The sequence below is a fragment of the Bombina bombina genome, chromosome 6 (genome assembly GCF_027579735.1).
Source record: "Bombina bombina isolate aBomBom1 chromosome 6, aBomBom1.pri, whole genome shotgun sequence".
Lineage (NCBI taxonomy): Eukaryota > Metazoa > Chordata > Amphibia > Anura > Bombinatoridae > Bombina > Bombina bombina.
This window is the reverse complement of record NC_069504.1, coordinates 289,292,507-289,310,860: the sequence shown is the minus strand read 5'-3', so window position 1 is coordinate 289,310,860 and position 18,354 is coordinate 289,292,507. Positions and strand designations below refer to the sequence as shown.

Below are 18,354 nucleotides of genomic sequence, written 5' to 3'. Positions count from 1 at the left end.
TGAACAAGGAACATGACAACCCCAGACGATCGTTTCGGCCTCCTATGGGCCTCGTCAGTGAGGTGCAGCCATATTCCTCTAAGCACACTGGGCAAGGAGTCCACGTCTGGTTTCCCCCATCACCCATAGGGAGACTTCCCCAGGGTCATAATAATTTGCATACAAAGAGAGAAGCGCTCTACCAGGAACGAACAACAGCTCAGTGGCTTGTTCTATGGCGATTTACCACCCGGAGGCAGCCTCTTTTAGACCAGTGTGCTTTTCACAGAAGAAAACTTTCCTGAAGTATATCAGTCTGATCCCACCAAGTAAGGTCAGTCCAGCCCCGAAATACCAGGCAATTCTCCTCTGAACAAGGAACATGACAACCCCAGACGATCGTTTCGGCCTCCTATGGGCCTCGTCAGTGAGGTGCAGCCACATTCCTCTAAGCACACTGGGCAAGGAGTCCACGTCTGGTTTCCCCCATCACCCATAGGGAGACTTCCCCAGGGTCATAATAATTTGCATACAAAGAGCCACTGAGCTGTTGTTCGTTCCTGGTAGAGCGCTTCTCTCTTTGTATGCAAATTATTATGACCCTGGGGAAGTCTCCCTATGGGTGATGGGGGAAACCAGACGTGGACTCCTTGCTCAGTGTGCTTAGAGGAATGTGGCTGCACCTCACTGACGAGGCCCATAGGAGGCCGAAACGATCGTCTGAGGTTGTCATGTTCCTTGTTCAGAGGAGAATTGCCTGGTATTTCGGGGCTGGACTGACCTTACTTGGCAGGATCAGACTGATATACTTCAGGAAAGTTTTCTTCTGTGAAAAGCACACTGGTCTAAAAGAGGCTGCTTCCGGGTGGTAAATCGTCATAGAACAAGCCACTGAGCTGTTGTTCGTTCCTGGTAGAGCGCTTCTCTCTTTGTATATATGTGTGTATATATATATATATATATATATATATATATATATATATATATATATATATATATATATATATTTTTTTTTATTTTTTTTTTTTTTATTTATACATAAGACCACAGGGTTCATTGTATATGAAACTGGTTGCATCCATTTTATTTACTATAAATTACAGTTCTCTCTGCCAGATGGTTTTGGCTGGGTAAAACAACCCCCTTTCTCCTGATTAACAGAACATCTGAGAACAAAGGAATTGCTTTCAAAGATTTCCTGCCTAAGGTGTGAAGTTAAAGTTCCTATCAGATTGCCACTAACCCCCTCGCTGCTCAAGACATCTATGCGAGAGCAAAAGGGAAAAACATTTGGCTGAATTGGTGAGGAGAGGGAAGGAGCCTAAATATCCGTGGGGACCTTTTTGAATTTCACTAAGGCCAATTAATATAGTAATTAGCACAGACCTGTTAATTGCCCCTAAACCTCAGATAAACATCTGTAAAGGCTATCAGAGACACATGTTTTGCATATTAACTGAAATTCATTTTTAAAAGTACAACTTGTATAATTTTCAATCTTGTATAAATATGTATATGTCCATGGATCTGAGAAATGCATTTCAGGTTTGTAATAAATTTAATGGATAACATATTCTTATATTTTTCAGGCATCTAATAAGTACATATATAATTGGTGCTTTAAATATATGTTTTATACACTCAGCAAGAGATATACAGATATTAAATATTTATATGGGATAGTAATAAATATGAAACCACACCCGACTGCTGATCTCAAGGTACTGTATGTATATGATATTAAGAAGATAACTGAGAAAGTAATTGAGTCCATGACGAAGGTATTATTTTCTATGAAAAGATTTAAAATGATTATATGTTTTTTAAACGCATTTTTAAGATATTATAAGTGAAATATATTCATGCCTAGTCTTGAAATACTCAGAATAAAATTGTATTAAATGGCACTTTATGGTCCCATGTATATTGGACATAAGTTTATTGATACAAGAGATTGTAGTATAGTAAATAAAAATATATAGGAACTGTATATACTGTTAGCAGTGTTAAAAATGAAACTGTTTGTCTTTGTCTGCTGCCCCTGATGGCCTAAATCCAGTATTACAGCCAAAAGGCATTTGGCTGTTGAAAATTACATTTCCCAGTAGCCAAATCAGGGAGGCGTCTCCCAAATAACCAATCAGGGACAAGCATCCGAAGGGCCCATCATCCCAATTTCACCAATGATTATAATAAAAAGGGGTGGGGTATATCACGTGAGATATAACTTAATGCGAAGGAATAGAAGAGGTCTGTTTGCTACATTTTTGACTCATAACTTTGCTGCCATTTTGGGACACAGTCACTATAAGCAAAATTGAGCTACCTTTTATTATCCATATTGCAATATTCATATGAGGTGAAACAAGAAATTCTGGAAACTGAAACATTGATTTGGTTATTTGGGGTAAAGTATAAGCGATTGATATATATATATATATATAATATTTAAATTAAAAGGTATTTGGTAACTATAACTAGATAGCAGTTAGTAATTTTAAAAGGGCACAATTTGTATTTTAAGTTATATCCATAGCCCTGTGTAGTCTTAAAGGGACAGTCTAGTCAAAATTAAACTTTCATGATTTAGATAGGACATGCAATTTTAAACAACTTTCCAATTTACTTTTATCATTAATTTTGCTTTGTTCACTTGGTGGTATTTTTGAAAAGCTAAACCTAGGAAGGCTCAAACTGATTTCTAAACCGTTGAAAACCGCCTCTTAGCTCAGAGCATTTTGAAAGTTTTTCAGTAATACATTGCTAGTTCATGTGTGTCATATAGATAACATTGTGCTCACTCCTGTGGAGTTATTTAGGAGTCTGCACTAATTGGCTAAACTGAATGTCTGTCAAAAGCACTAAGATAAGGGGGCAGTCTGCAAAGGTTTAGAGACAAGGTAATCACAGAGGTAAAAAAATATATTAATATAACTGTGTTGGTTATGCAAAACTGGGGAATGGGTAATAAAGGGATTATCTATCTTTTAAAACAATAAAAAATTCTGGTGTAGACTGTTGCTTTAAAGGGACAGTCTACACCAGAATTTTTATTGTTTTAAAAGATAGATAATCCCTTTATTACCCATTCCCCAGTTTTGCATAACCAACACAGTTATATTAATATACTTTTAACCTCTGTGATTATCTTGTATCTAAGCCTCTGCAAACTGCCCCTTTATTTCAGTTCTTTTGACAGACTTACAGTCTAGCCAATCAGTGCCTGCTCCCAGATAACACTGTGCTTGTGCACGTGAAGTTATCTATATGAAATACGTGAACTAACACCCTCTAGTGGTGAAAAACTGTTAAAATGCATTCTGAAAAGAGGTGGCCTTCAAGGTCTAAGAAAACAGAATTTATGCTTACCTGATCAATTTCTTTCTCCTACGTGTGTCCGGTCCACGGCTTCATCCTTACTTGTGGGAATATTCTCTTCCCCAACAGGAAATGGCAAAGAGAGCACAGCAAAAGCTGCCCATATAGTCCCCCCTCTGGCTCCGCCCCCCAGTCATTCGACCGACGGTTAGGAGAAAAAGGAGAAACCATAGGGTGCCGTGGTGACTGTAGTGTATAGAAAGAAAAAATTTGAAACCTGACTAAAAGCCAGGGCGGGCCGTGGACCGGACACACCGTAGGAGAAAGAAATTTATCAGGTAAGCATAAATTCTGTTTTCTCCTACATTGGTGTGTCCGGTCCACGGCTTCATCCTTACTTGTGGGAACCAATACCAAAGCTTTAGGACACGGATGAAGGGAGGGAACAAGTCAGGTTACCTAAACGGAAGGCACCACGGCTTGCAAAACCTTTCTCCCAAAAATAGCCTCCGAAGAAGCATAAGTATCGAATTTGTAAAATTTGGCAAAAGTGTGCAGAGAAGACCAAGTCGCTGCCTTACATATCTGATCAACAGAAGCCTCGTTCTTGAAGGCCCATGTGGAAGCCACAGCTCTAGTAGAGTGAGCTGTAATTTGTTCAGGAGGCTGCCGTCCGGCAGTCTCATAAGCCAATCGGATGATGCTTTTCAGCCAAAAAGAAAGAGGTAGCAGTAGCTTTCTGTCCTCTCCTCTTACCAGAATAAACGACAAATAAAGATGAAGTCTGTCTGAAATCCTTTGTTGCATCTAAATAGAATTTTAAAGCACAGACCACATCTAAATTGTGTAACAAACGTTCCTTCTTCGAAACTGGATTAGGACACAGAGAAGGAACAACTATTTCCTGGTTAATATTCCTGTTGGAAACCACTTTCGGAAGAAAAACAGGTTTGGTACGCAAAACAACCTTATCTGCATGGAATACCAGATAGGGTGGATCACACTGCAAAGCAGACAATTCAGAAACTCTTCTAGCAGAAGAAATAGCAACCAAAAACAGAACTTTCCAAGATAGTAACTTAATATCTATGGAATTTAGAGGTTCAAACGGAACCCCTTGAAGAACTGAAAGAACTAAATTTAGACTCCATGGAGGAGTCATGGGTCTGTAAACAGGCTTGATTCTGACTAAGGCCTGTACAAAAGCTTGTAAATCTGGCACAGCTGCCAGGCGTTTGTGTAACAAAACAGACAAAGCAGATATTTGTCCTTTTAGAGAACTCGCTGACAACCCTTTATCCAAACCCTCTTGGAGAAAGGAAAGAATCTTAGGAATTTTAATTTTACTCCAAGAGAATCCCTTGGATTCACACCAACAGATATATATTTTCCATATTTTATGGTAAATTTTCCTAGTCACAGGTTTTCTGGCTTGGACCAGAGTATCTATAACTGAATCTGAAAACCCACGCTTAGATAAAATCAAGCGTTCAATTTCCAAGCAGTCAGCTGCAGAGAGACTAGATTTGGATGTTCGAATGGACCTTGTACTAGAAGATCCTGTCTCAAAGGTAGCTTCCATGGTGGAGCCGATGACATATTCACCAGGTCTGCATACCAAGTCCTGCGTGGCCACGCAGGAGCTATCAGAATCACTGAGGCCTTCTCCTGTTTGATCCTGGCTACGAGCCTGGGAAGGAGAGGAAACGGTGGAAACACATAAGCTAGGTTGAACGACCAAGGCGCCACTAATGCATCCACCAGTGTCGCCTTGGGATCCCTGGATCTGGACCCGTAGCGAGCAACCTTGAAGTTCTGACGAGACGCCATCAGATCCATGTCTGGAATGCCCCATAATTGAGTTAACTGGGCAAAGACCTCCGGGTGGAGTTCCCACTCCCCCGATGGAAAGTCTGACAACTCAAATAATCCGCCTCCCAGTTGTCTACTCCTGGGATGTGAATTGCAGATAGATGGCAGGAGTGATCCTCCGCCCATTTGATGATCTTGGATACCTCTCTCATCGCCAAGGAACTCTTTGTTCCTCCCTGATGATTGATGTAAGCTACAGTCGTCATGTTGTCCGACTGAGATCTTATGAATCCGGCCTTCGCTAGTTGAGGCCAAGCCCGGAGCGCATTGAATATCGCTCTCAGTTCCAAAATGTTTATCGGGAGAAGAGACTCTTCCCGAAACCATAGACCCTGAGCTTTCAGGGAGTCCCAGACCGCACCCCAGCCTAATAGACTGGCGTCGGTCGTGACAATGACCCACTCTGGTCTGCGGAAACTCATTCCCTGAGACAGGTGATCCTGAGTTAACCACCAACGGAGTGAGTCTCTGGTTAACTGGTCTACTTGAATCTGGGGAGACAAGTCTGCATAATCCCCATTCCACTGTCTGAGCATGCACAGTTGCAATGGTCTTAGATGAATTCGAGCAAAAGGAACCACGTCCATTGCTGCAACCATTAAACCTATTACTTCCATGCACTGAGCTATGGAAGGCTGAGGAATAGATTGAAGAACTTGACAAGCCTTTAGAAGCTTTAATTTTCTGACCTCTGTCAGAAAAATCTTAATTTCTACAGAATCTATTATTGTTCCCAGAAAAGGAACTCTTGTAGACGGGGACAGGGAACTCTTTTCCATGTTCACCTTCCACCCGTGAGACCTGAGAAAAGCTAATACAATGTCTGTATGAGCCCTTGATCTGGAAAGGGACGACGCTTGGATTAGGATGTCGTCTAGGTAAGGTGCCACTGCAAAGGTACGCATGCTTTAAATCCACGGTAGTCATGTATTGACCCTCCTGGATTGTTGGTAAAATCGTTCGAATGGTTTCCATTTTGAACGATGGAACTCTGAGGAATTTGTTTAGAATTTTTAAATCCAGAATTGGTCTGAAAGTTCCCTCTTTTTTGGGAACTACAAACAGGTTTGAGTAAAACCCCTGACCTTGTTCCGCTGTTGGAACTGGGTGTATCACTCCCATCTTTAATAGATCTCCTACGCAATGTAAGAATGCCTGTCTCTTTATCTGGTCTGAAGATAAGCGAGACATGTGGAACCTTCCCCTTGGAGGAAGTTCCTTGAATTCTAGAAGATAACCCTGAGAGACTATTTCTAGTGCCCAGGGATCCTGAACATCTCTTGCCCAAGCCTGAGCAAAGAGAGAAAGTCTGCCCCCTACTAGATCCGGTCCCGGATCGGGGGCTACCCCTTCATGCTGTCTTGGTAGCAGCAGCAGGCTTCTTGGCCTGTTTACCCTTGTTCCAGCCTTGCATTGGTTTCCATGCTGGCTTAGCCTGGGAAGCGTTACCCTCTTGTCTAGAGGCTGCAGAGTTAGGAGACGGTCCGTTCCTGAAGTTGCGAAAGGAACGAAAATTAGATTTGTTCTTAGCCTTGAAAGGCCTATCCTGTGGGAGGGCATGGCCCTTTCCCCCAGTGATGTCTGAAATAATCTCCTTCAATTCTGGCCCAAAAAGGGTCTTACCTTTGAAAGGAATATTAAGCAATTTTGTCTTGGATGACACATCCGCCGACCAAGATTTTAGCCAAAGCGCTCTGCGTGCCACAATTGCAAAACCTGAATTTTTCGCCGCTAATTTCGCCAATTGCAAAGCGGCATCTAAAATAAAGGAATTAGCCAACTTTAGTGCGTGAATTCTGTCCATGGACTTCCTCATATGGAGTCTCCTTATTGAGCGAATTTTCTAGTTCCTCGAACCAAAAAGACGCCGCCGCGGTGACAGGAATAATGCACGAAATTGGCTGAAGAAGGAAACCTTGCTGAACAAATATCTTTTTAAGCAATCCTTCCAATTTTTTATCCATAGGATCTTTGAAAGCACAACTGTCCTCAATGGGAATAGTCGTGTGCTTGGCCAACGTAGAAACTGCTCCTTCAACCTTAGGGACTGTTTGCCATGCGTCCCTTCTGGGGTCGACAATGGGGAACATTTTCTTAAATATAGGAGGTGGGACAAAAGGTATACCTGGCTTCTCCCACTCCTTGTTCACTATGTCCGCCACCCTCTTGAGTATCGGAAAGGCATCAGCGTGCACAGGGACCTCAAGGAATTTGTCCATTTTGCACAATTTCTCTGGAATTACCAAAGAGTCGCAATCGTCAAGAGTAGTTAGCACCTCCTTAAGCAGGGCGCGGAGATGTTCTAACTTAAATTTAAACGTCACGATATCAGGTTCTGCCTGCTGAGAAACTTTTCCTGAATCAGAAATTTCTCCCTCAGACAGCCCCTCCCTCACTGCCAATTCAGACTGGTGTGAGGGTATTACAGATAAACTATCATCAGCGCCCACTTGCTCATCCTCTGTATTCAAAACTGAGCAATCACGCTTTCTGGGAAGTGTTGGCAGCTTGGATAAAAGATTTGCTATAGAATTATCCATTACTGCAGTTAATTGTTGCATAGTAACAAGCATTGGCGCGCTAGATGTACTAGGTGTCGCCTGCGCGGGCATAACTGGTGTTGACACAGAAGGAGAGGATGATGAACTATCCCCACTACCTTCATTTGAAGAATCATCTTGGGCAACCTTATTAAATGTGACATTACTGTCCTTACTTTGTTTGGACGCCATGGCACAATTTTCACATACATTTAAAGGGGGAATCACCTTGGCCTCCATACACATAGAACATAATCTATCTGAAGGTACAGACATGTTAGACAGACTTAGTCAGGCTATTAATGCAAAAAAAAACGTTTTTAAACAAAACCGTTACTGTCTCTTTAAATAATAAACAGAGTACACTTTATTTCTGAATGTTTGAAAAACTATGAAGGAATTATCCGATCTTTACGAAATTTGCACCCTAGTGTCTTAATGCTTTGAAAGTATTGCACACCAAATTTCAAGTCTTTAACCCCTTAAATGAGCAAACCGGAGCCAATTGTTCAATTTAGCAGTTTAAACCCACTACAGTCCCTGCCACAGCCATTTGCTGCGGCTTTACCTTCCTTGGGGGTTATTCACCACAGAAATAAGCCTCTTCGTTTTTGTGGCCACAGGACCCTCTCACATGAAGCTGCATGCACTGCTTCCAGAAGTAACTGCGCAATTAAGGCGCGAAAATTAGGCTTCCTCCCTCTGCATACCAGAGTGAATGGGCCTTCCTGACTAGATTAGGTGTCTAACAAACTGCCAGGCGTAATAAAACGTTCCCAAAAGTGTTTCCAAGTCTCAAAACACTCCAAACATCATATAAATATTATATAAATCAATCGATTTAGCCCACAATAGTGTCAACCAGTATATAGCCCATTTATAAGCCTTCATTCTGTTATGAGTCTAAGAAAATGGCTTACCGATCCCAAAAGGGAAATGACAGTCTTCTAGCATTACTATGTCTTGTTAGAAAAGAGACTAGTCATACCTGGAGCAGAAAAGTCTGCAAACTGTTCCCCCCAACTGAAGTTCTCTGGGCTCAACAGTCCTGCGTGGGAACAGCAATGGATTTTAGTTACTGTTGCTAAAAATCATACTCCTCTTTTAACAGAAATCTTCATCACTTTCTGTTGTAGAGTAAATAGTACAAACCGGCACTATTTTAAAATAACAAACTCTTGATAGAAGAATTAAAACTACAACTAACACCACATACTCTTTACCATCCCCGTGGAGATGCTACTTGTTCAGAGCGGCAAAGAGAATGACTGGGGGGCGGAGCCAGAGGGGGGACTATATGGGCAGCTTTTGCTGTGCTCTCTTTGCCATTTCCTGTTGGGGAAGAGAATATTCCCACAAGTAAGGATGAAGCCGTGGACCGGACACACCAATGTAGGAGAAATTAGCATATGACCCTCCTAGGTTAAGCTTTCAACTAAGAATACCAAGAGAACAAAGCAAAATTGGTGATAAAAGTAAATTGGAAAATTGTTTAAAATTACATGCTCTATCTGAATCATGAAAGTTTATTTTGGCCTAGACTGTCCATTAAATAGTCATCATTGTAAATAACTTATTTACTAGACAGGGTTTTACACTCCAGATGTATAAGTCAGTAATTAAGCATAGTAAGTTGGTAATCCATATTGGGCATTGAACTAGAGTTATTGAATATAGATAGATAGATAGATAGATAGATATAAATGTAAATATTTGCATAGGAAATTAGTACATCTAGGCAAGTATGTTTCCAATGCACAAGAGAATTATGGGTAAGATATGCAAATTCTCATTTTTTTGCTTAAAAAAATACTGTTTTGACACAGCGATCCTTTTAAACAGGATTATGACAGCAAACCAGAAATCCCTCACTAGACAAGCCTGTTTCGTTCTTTTTTGGAACTCATCAGTAGGAGATAGATTTCTGGTTGCTGCATTGGTAAAAGCTATTTTCATGGTTAAACCAAAATTCATTAAAATTATGGGGGGAGATAAAAAAACTGACCAGCAGGTATTGCACAATGCCTCAATATAGAGGCATCTCTGCAATACCCTTAGATCAGCTGGAAGCGATCACTTCCAGCACTCATTTTCACTGAGGACGTGCTAGGTACGTCCACAGTCATTAAAGGGACACTGAACCCAATTTTTTTTCTATTGTGATTAAGATAGAGCATGCAATTTTAAGCAACTTTCTAATTTACTCCTATTATCAAATTTTATTCATTATCTTGGTATCTTTATTTGAAATGCAAGAAAGTAAGTTTAGATGCCGGCCCATTTTTGGTTAACATCCTGGGTTGTTCTTGCTGATTGGTGGATAAATTCATCCCCCAATAAACAAGTGCTTTCCAGTGTTTTGAACCAAACAAATAGCTTAGATACCTTCTATTTCAAATAAAGATAGCAAGAGAACGAAGAAAAATTGATAATAGGAGTAAATTAGAAAGTTGCTTAAAATTGCATGCTCTATCTGAATCAGAATTGGGTTCAGTGTCCCTTTAAGGGATGTTTTTTGTAGGACGTACCTATCACGTCCTCGGTCGTTAAGGGGTTAATATACTTTTTACCTCTGTGCTAATATACTTTTTGCCTCTTCTGACAGCCCCCTTAATTCTGCTTATTGTTTTCCCAACTCATCTCACTAGGTGTCCCAGCCAAACCTCAACAGTGCTAAACTGAGATCTTATAAGTAAGTTTTTAAAAAGGTTTTATAGTGGATTTTTAGATCAGTATCTGTGCATATTCTTGTTTATAGTAGTGTCTATTACACGCAGTTATATCAAAATAGGTGTATGCTGTCCCTTTAAAGGGAGCTGATATTGAGGGTTTTGAATACTTTCCACCTCCATCCAGCTCCCTTAAGCCCTCTGCAGCAACCTGGTACTTCCGGGTTTCCGGGGGCCTGGTGACATCACCATGCATGGGCGGCGTGATGTCAACAGCATCCCTGGATATCACCAGGGATGCTGTGATAAGTGCAGGGGGGGGCAATGATTAGCACTAAAAGCGCATCCCCACCCCTAGGATGATGACACGCTGCATGTACAGTTATACACATTAAAACCATTGTGTAGTTTATCACTACATGTCATGTGCAACAAAGGGGTTAAGTAAGCAGATTATTTTTATTTTAAAGCTAACAGGAAGTGCAGGTATATGCACAAAAGGGCCTTCTAGAATGACTTTTCACTGCTTTACTGGGTGATAGTGAGTGACATGCCTCACAGGTATAAAAAAACACTGGTACATATATTTCACACAAGAAAGACTAAGTTCTTTTAAAATCATCTCTCGGATGCATCAAAGAAATAAACACTGACTTTAAAGGGACATAAAATTTCACAGTAACAGCAGCAATTTAACCCCTTTACTGAACACAGGCACTTCATAGGTCCTTTGGATGAGAACAAGTGCCTTTTAATATTGAGACAGAGCTATGTAACATGTTGGTGATTTATAAATAATAGATAATTATAACACCAAAGTCCAAGTCGCAAAAAGTTTACAACCCTCAATTAAACGGATTGTGTCAGCAATTATTAGTGGGCACAGATAGATGACTATGTTAATCGTTTATCTGTCAAGCCAAGATACACCTCCAGGGCTTGTGGGGATAAAGATGTACATTGAACAAGAGCCTACTAAAGAAAAAGGATCAACGTCAAGAGATAACTACTAAAATTAGCTCCATAAAGGGCTGGTGGATACTTTTAAACTACTTTGTGACGGCACACACAAAAAAATCTCATGGTTAAAAACTGGATGTATAACGATTGCAGTAACACAGAGGAAACAGCTGACTGATATAGCTGGCATGATGGAGGTGAAAAAATAAAATATAATTGTAAAAATCTGACCTTATTCAGATAGAGCATGTAATTTTAAGACACTTAAATTGACTTCTATTTTCAAATGTGCTTTGTTCTCTTAGTATCCCTTGTTAAAAAAATGAATACGCACATATCATACACTAGTGGGAGCTGCTGCTAATTGGTGCCTGCACACATTTGTCTCTTGTGATTGGCTAAATAGATATTTTCAGCTTCCTGTCAGTAGTGCAATGCTGTCGCTTCAGCAATGGATAACAAGAGAATAAGGAAAATTTGATAATAGAATTAAATTGGAAAGTTGTTTAAAATTGTATGTTTCTATCTGAATCATAAAAGAACATTTTGGGGTTTACTATCCCTTTAAGTGGTTAAACGTGTTCGAGGATTTTATTGCTGCACTACTGCTTGCATATTACTATACAGTGTTCTCCACAGAAAATGTTTCCAGCCAAGTGGCATTATAAAGTAGCTGGGTAGGGCCGTGTAATACTCTTTATTATTACATTTTCTACTATCCAAAGCACAAATTAAACGGACATTGTACACTACATTTTTCTTTTAATAAATGATCTATTTATATAGCCCATCTGGAAGTGTTTTTGTAAAAATGTATAGTTTTGCTTAATTTTTAATAACATTGTGCTGATTTTCAGACTTCTAACCAAGCCCCACAGAGTCAGATGTATACACGCGTTTACAGACTCCTGCAGGCTCCTGTTTATGTTATCTGTCTTTTCATATGCAGGGAATTGGGGAAGGGTGGAGGGTCTGCTCTTCTTGGTTTTCAAGCCCCTTTCAGTGGGTGTTCCAGTCTAACTGGATTTTTAGATCAGTATCTGTGTATATTCTTCATTATAGTAGTGTATATTACATGCAGTTATATGAAAATTGGTGTGCACTGTCCCTTTAATTGCATTATTTAACAAATTAATTGAATCATAATTTGGGCAATAAACATTGAAACATTTTAATATTAGTCCATTCTAGCCAGGTGGTTAGTAAAATCAGCTAGTGGTGCACCCATTAAAAAGAGCCTTGAGGAGAACACTGACTTGGAGGTCGATTTATTAAGCAGTGGAAGATGCTTATTCCTTAAGACCTCTGCTCCTTAACTCGTCCCCGACCTCTAAGGTGGCAAACTGCAATCATCCCGATTAAATACGATCAGGATGATTGACACCTCCTGCTAGCGGCGGAATGGACGCCAATGTGCAGGGGGCAGCATTGCACAAGCATTTCACCAGAAATGCTTGTGCAATGATAAATGCTGACAGCTTATGCTGTCGGCATTTAGTGATGTCGGGCAGACATGATTCGCTACTGCAAATCATGTCCGCCCGACATTTGATAAATCGGACTCTATATGTTCAACCTCTACAAAGGGGTTATATTCATAATTACAGTCATCTCCAGAGCAGCAATGCACTATTGTGACCTAGCTATACATATATGGTGAGCCAATGACAAGAGGCATATGTGCATAGCGGCAAATCAGCAGCTAGCTCCCAGTAGTGCTTTGCTGCACAAGCCTACCTAGGTATACTATTCAACATAGGATACCAAAAGGAGAACGTAAACTAAAATGTCTCTTAAAATTACCTGCTTTATCTGAACCATGAATGTTTAGTTATGGGTGATAGAAAACAATATAATTATATAATTACTCCCGATAGTGATTGGATTGACCAGCGTGTAATAACGCTTAAACAGCAATTAATTGGATAGTTTAAAAACCACAAAATAAGGACCCTATCGTCCCACACAACCCCCCCCCCCCCCCGACACATTTCAATCAAAAGCAAAGTCGAGTAATTATAGCTTGACTCAAAGCGTAATCAACCACCATACAGGAATGCACTAGGCGCAATATTAACTGTATAGAGCAGTCAATCACAGTACTAATCTGTCCAGGAACGTCCAAGTAGACAAACCGAATCGCAATTAATTAATATCACAAATGCACACTTGGTACAATACCAATGATACAAAGTATCAGAATACAGGCTGTACGGTTCAGGAAATTCTGAGTAGATTGATCCCAAATCACAGGAATTTAACCAATAATTACAATTAAAAATACCAATTGTATAGGGACGCACTCAGACAAGTACAAACAGAGGCACACGCATAAAGATTCAGACATGCGCCTGTGTGTATGAAACCATTAAACCGTGTGTTTGGGCCCTTTAATTAAGAAAACATTAGCATTACCATACACAGAAAACAAAAAACGACATTGCCACTAAATTGCAAATTTAATTAAGGATAGCAACAACATCATTGTTGTCAATATAACTATTGCAATTTCATACCCCATGTCAATTCTAAGAGACTGTAATTAAATTAAAATTTAAAATGTATTAGATAATCTTAAAAAATGGGTGAATTAAAATAAACTAGAAATATTAGGGTTAATCACATGTATAGTAATAGGTCCCCTTACTGAGATTATGCAGTTCAGGAATGATTGGGGTTTATTAAATAGTATCCCCAGGTCAGTGAGGTGCTTGGTGCAAACAGTATCAATATAGATTATACCACTTGTAAGATTCCCCTTTATGAGGGTTAATATGATTCTTTGGTAAAGTTGATATGACAACCTGGATTTCACCTTTGTACGGTATTCTAGCTTAGAACTTTAAAGAGACAGTCAAGTCCAAAATAAACTTTCATGATTCAGATAGGGCATGTAATTTTAAACAACTTTCCAATTTACTTTTATCACCAATTTTGCTTTGTTCTTTTGGTATTCTTAATTGAAAGCTAAACCTAGGAAGGCTCATATGATAATTTCTAAGCCCTTGAAGGCTGTTTCTAATCACATGCTTTTGTATTTGCTAGTTCAGGTAAACCATATAGATAACATTGTGGGCACGCCTGTGGATTGTGGCAGACACTAATTGGCTAAAATGAAAGTCAATAGATAAAAAATAAAATGTCATGTGATCAGAGGGCTGTCAGAAGATGCTTAGATACAAGGTAATCACAGAGTGGTGGCTGTGCAAAACTGGGGAATAGGTAATAAAGGGATTATTTTTCTTTTAAAACAACAAAAATTCTGGTGTTGACTGTCCCTTTAATGTATCTCCAGTATCAGTGTGGGTAATATGGCACATATAAGTTCCCTTACAGGAGGTTTTGCAGAAAATATCCCCTAATCTGGTGTGGTTGCTAAATACAAGCCTTATCAACTTGAATCATATAGCAATAGTATTGCCTTATTAAACAGATTATTTAAATCAATCACTAACCATTATAGCTGTGGTTCAATATATGTAATATTACTCTTGGATCCAGTTGATTTATCCCTAGATCTTGAAATAGATAACCTGTTTAATAGGGCAATACTATTGCTATATAATTTAAGTTGATAAGGCTTGTATTTAGCAACCACACCAGATTAGGGGATATTGTCTGCAAAACCTCCTGTAAGGGAACTTATATGTGCCATATTACCCACACTGATACTGGAGATACATTAAAGTTCTAAGCTAGAATACCGTATAAAGGTGAAATCCAGGTTGTCATATCAACTTTACCAAATAATCATATTAACCCCCATAAAGGAGAATCTTACAAGTGGTATAATCTATATTGATACTGTTTGCACCAAGCACCTCACTGACCTGTGGATACTATTTAATAAACCCCTATTATTCCTGAACTGCATAATATCAGTAAGAGGACCTATTCATTATAGACCACTATAGATTTTACATACCCCTACATTATATTGACCCACTTAATTGTTAAGTATTATTACACTATACGTGTGATTAACCCTAAAGGGCAAGAATAGATTAAAAATGAAATGGCCTATGCAACCCTGCACTACAATACTACTCTATATTTAACTCTGCAAAGGGGTTAAACACACAATAGATGTACCGCTTGGGACCCACAGAGCTCTGCTGCTTCCAAGGGGAAACCACAGCTGATCCAATCAGCAACGCTAGTCACACGACTTTGCTGTGTAATTAGCGCTGCTTATTGGATTATGGCTCTTTAATGTGTTCCCAATGCCAGATATAATAAATGTATGGGAAATAACTAATTTAGGTTTATTTTGTATCTTAAATAGCTGATTTTGTTTTGGAACATTAACCCCTTAAGCCATTAGGACATAGGTACTACGTCACAAGGTACTTTGCTTTACTCAGCGTACCCTGTCGACGTAGTACCTACGTCGAACCTTCTGGCTCATGCTGCGGTCCTTGCTGTCAGCTTTGACAGTGAAGACAGCAGCCACCTGCCTTCATATAATAAGGAATAACTGATTGTTCTTAATTTATCATTTAAAGGCAGATCGCTGATGCGGCTCGCAGTGAATGGGAATAGATTAATACCTTGGTTTGTCTACTTAAAAAAAAAAAAAAAAAACACACAACACACCATAGTTTTGACAAAAGCTCTATTTCTGTTTAAATAGAGTGATAGCAAAAATGTTAAACATTCTCTGGTACTTTGGGCAAGTTTTTCTCTAAAACTCTCTTACCTGAAGGGGTTAAACACTAAATACATTTCATGCACCTCCTTTTTATTATAGGTGCATCATTTTTGAACTTTGATTTCACTTAAGGTATCTGAAGGAGAGTTATTGCACACGAGACAGCATTGGAAAAAAAAGTGCAAGTTAGATTTTCAACATGGTGGCACCATGACTAGAACAAGGAGGGGAATAACCTAAATACCATGCTTATAAAATATATTTAGTTTCTAATGTTGATTAAAACCAAATCGCTCATTCTTCTCCAGTACATGCCCATTTAAACGGGCTCAAGACTGCAGGAAGATCAGACCTGCTCGTTATCTTTCTAAACACAAATGTTAATAGTTGCCTATTGAAATGTACAGTACAGATCTTGGAGACAATGATATGACCCAGCGATGGCATACTTAGATAAGCATGTGAAGCACAGTAGGCCAAACAACATGAGAAGGCCAAGCACCAGAAAATGGCAGTGAACACAAGCAGGCCACACATTGCCCCTGACTAGGAACAACCCACAATTCCATGAGGCATCTGACTAGGGACTGCCAGCCCCTCTATGCTAAAACTGTACCAGACTACAAACACCCAGCCCCTCCAAACTTTTACTAGAGCTGGCAAAGAATACCCTGCCATATCATCCTGGCAATGTTACCAAGCACAGCTAGGCACTACATCCCAACCCCACACATCACCAGGCACAGTCAGCCATAATGTGTAAAGTCCTGAATTTTAAAACCTAAAGTCAGAAAGCCTTAACAGCTCTTGCACCTTACTGGGTACAGCTTGCCACCCTGAGTAGTTCCTGAACCTGACTGGGCACAGCTCACCCCCCTAAGAAGGTCCTGAACCTGACTGACAGCCTGCCACCCTGAGTCCATCATGCACCTAAATGGGCTGTGCCTATAAAGGTAAGGTCCCACTACTCACCAGATTGTAGCATCAAGTATAGGCCCTACAGTAATACACAGTCATACAGAGACAGATCATGCACATTATCTGATACACGTAAGGAAGTGTTCAAAGTTTTCAGCAATGCGCTAACAAAAGCCAAATGATCTAATATCATTGTCTTTATACGTAACTTTATTAGGTGATATAACAAACCCCAGAGACAAGTGTACCTCCTGCTATGACCAATGATCTTCTGGGACAGCAGGCCCTACGGATCAGATACAAGAGCTTGCACCAAGAGCCCATCATGCACGCACAGTGCAGGCCTTGCAATCAGACACACAGAACGCAAGGCCTGCTCGGTGTCACCGAATAGTGGTGGCTTCTCTTAGAATGTTTGTTTTGGCCTCTGAATTACGCTTGAGAAAACACACACGAACGAATAGTCTTGTAACTCAGTTAGACACATAGACAGCTGGCCTGCATACTTGACAGACACACCCACCCCAGCCCCTGTCTGTATGACAGTATGAATTACTGAGCACAATCCATCCCTTACCAACTGTAGAATCCTCCGAAACATGTCTCTGCCAGTCACACACCGAAGCTCCCACAATCTGCAAGGCTCTGACACTTGACAGCCGCTGTTAGGCCTTTACACGCTATATCTTTAAGAGGCACAACACACAGACATAAGGATGTCTTTTCTTCTCGATCATTCACACCACAGACAATGTTTACAATCCAAACACACTGCTCTGTCACATTCTCAAGCTATGCCCGCTAGTGCCATCTAGCGACCCTCCAAGGAAATGTTAGAGACATTTCTAGGTTTTTTTGGTTTGTTTTTAGAAGAGTCTAGCTGCAGACTGGAGCTCCACTCAAAGCTTTTTTTTCTTTGCTTTTTTTTTTTTTTAAATCAACTTTAATGTAACAAGCAACCTATAGACAATCATTCTGAAGACTATAAACATTTTGTAGCTTTCTTGTTCTTAATGTTCATTCACAGTGGTTTATGCTGATTGTCATTTATAAGGTAACCACTGTGAATGAACAAGGAAGCTGCAAAATGTACAAGGCTGCAGTTGGATTAATAAAAAAAATAGCATTATTTTTATTTTAAATAAAATAAACTTTCCAAAAACCTAAACAAATTTATATTTTATAAAAAGAGAGAAAAAGTGGCAGTTACTCATAGCATTCATCTGAACCCAGTCCCGATTTTACCTTCACGGGCCTATGTATACCATATGGGATATTATAATAGTACTGGTGATGTCAACCCCAGATTTCGTTTCGTAATTTAACATCTGTCTGATATGTCATAATCCTAATACCTTATTATATCATATAATTAATTATGTTTGAGTTTATTTTCATATTATTTAAAAAAAGAAAAAGAAAAACTAGGTTCATTATTCGAGTGGTT

At 39.7% G+C, this 18,354-nt stretch overlaps 1 protein-coding gene across 1 annotated transcript in view; it reads right to left on the bottom strand.

Moving 5' to 3' along the window:
* EEA1 (early endosome antigen 1) overlaps positions 1-17,666 on the bottom strand; it is a 643,459-nt gene extending 625,793 nt beyond the window's left edge. Inside the window, exon 1 of the mRNA XM_053719231.1 lies at positions 17,485-17,666. Coding sequence (XP_053575206.1) covers positions 17,485-17,508 — 24 coding nt within the window. The 5' untranslated portion in view covers positions 17,509-17,666. The remainder of the gene's footprint in view (positions 1-17,484) is intronic.
* Between the last annotated feature and the right edge of the window lie 688 nt (positions 17,667-18,354).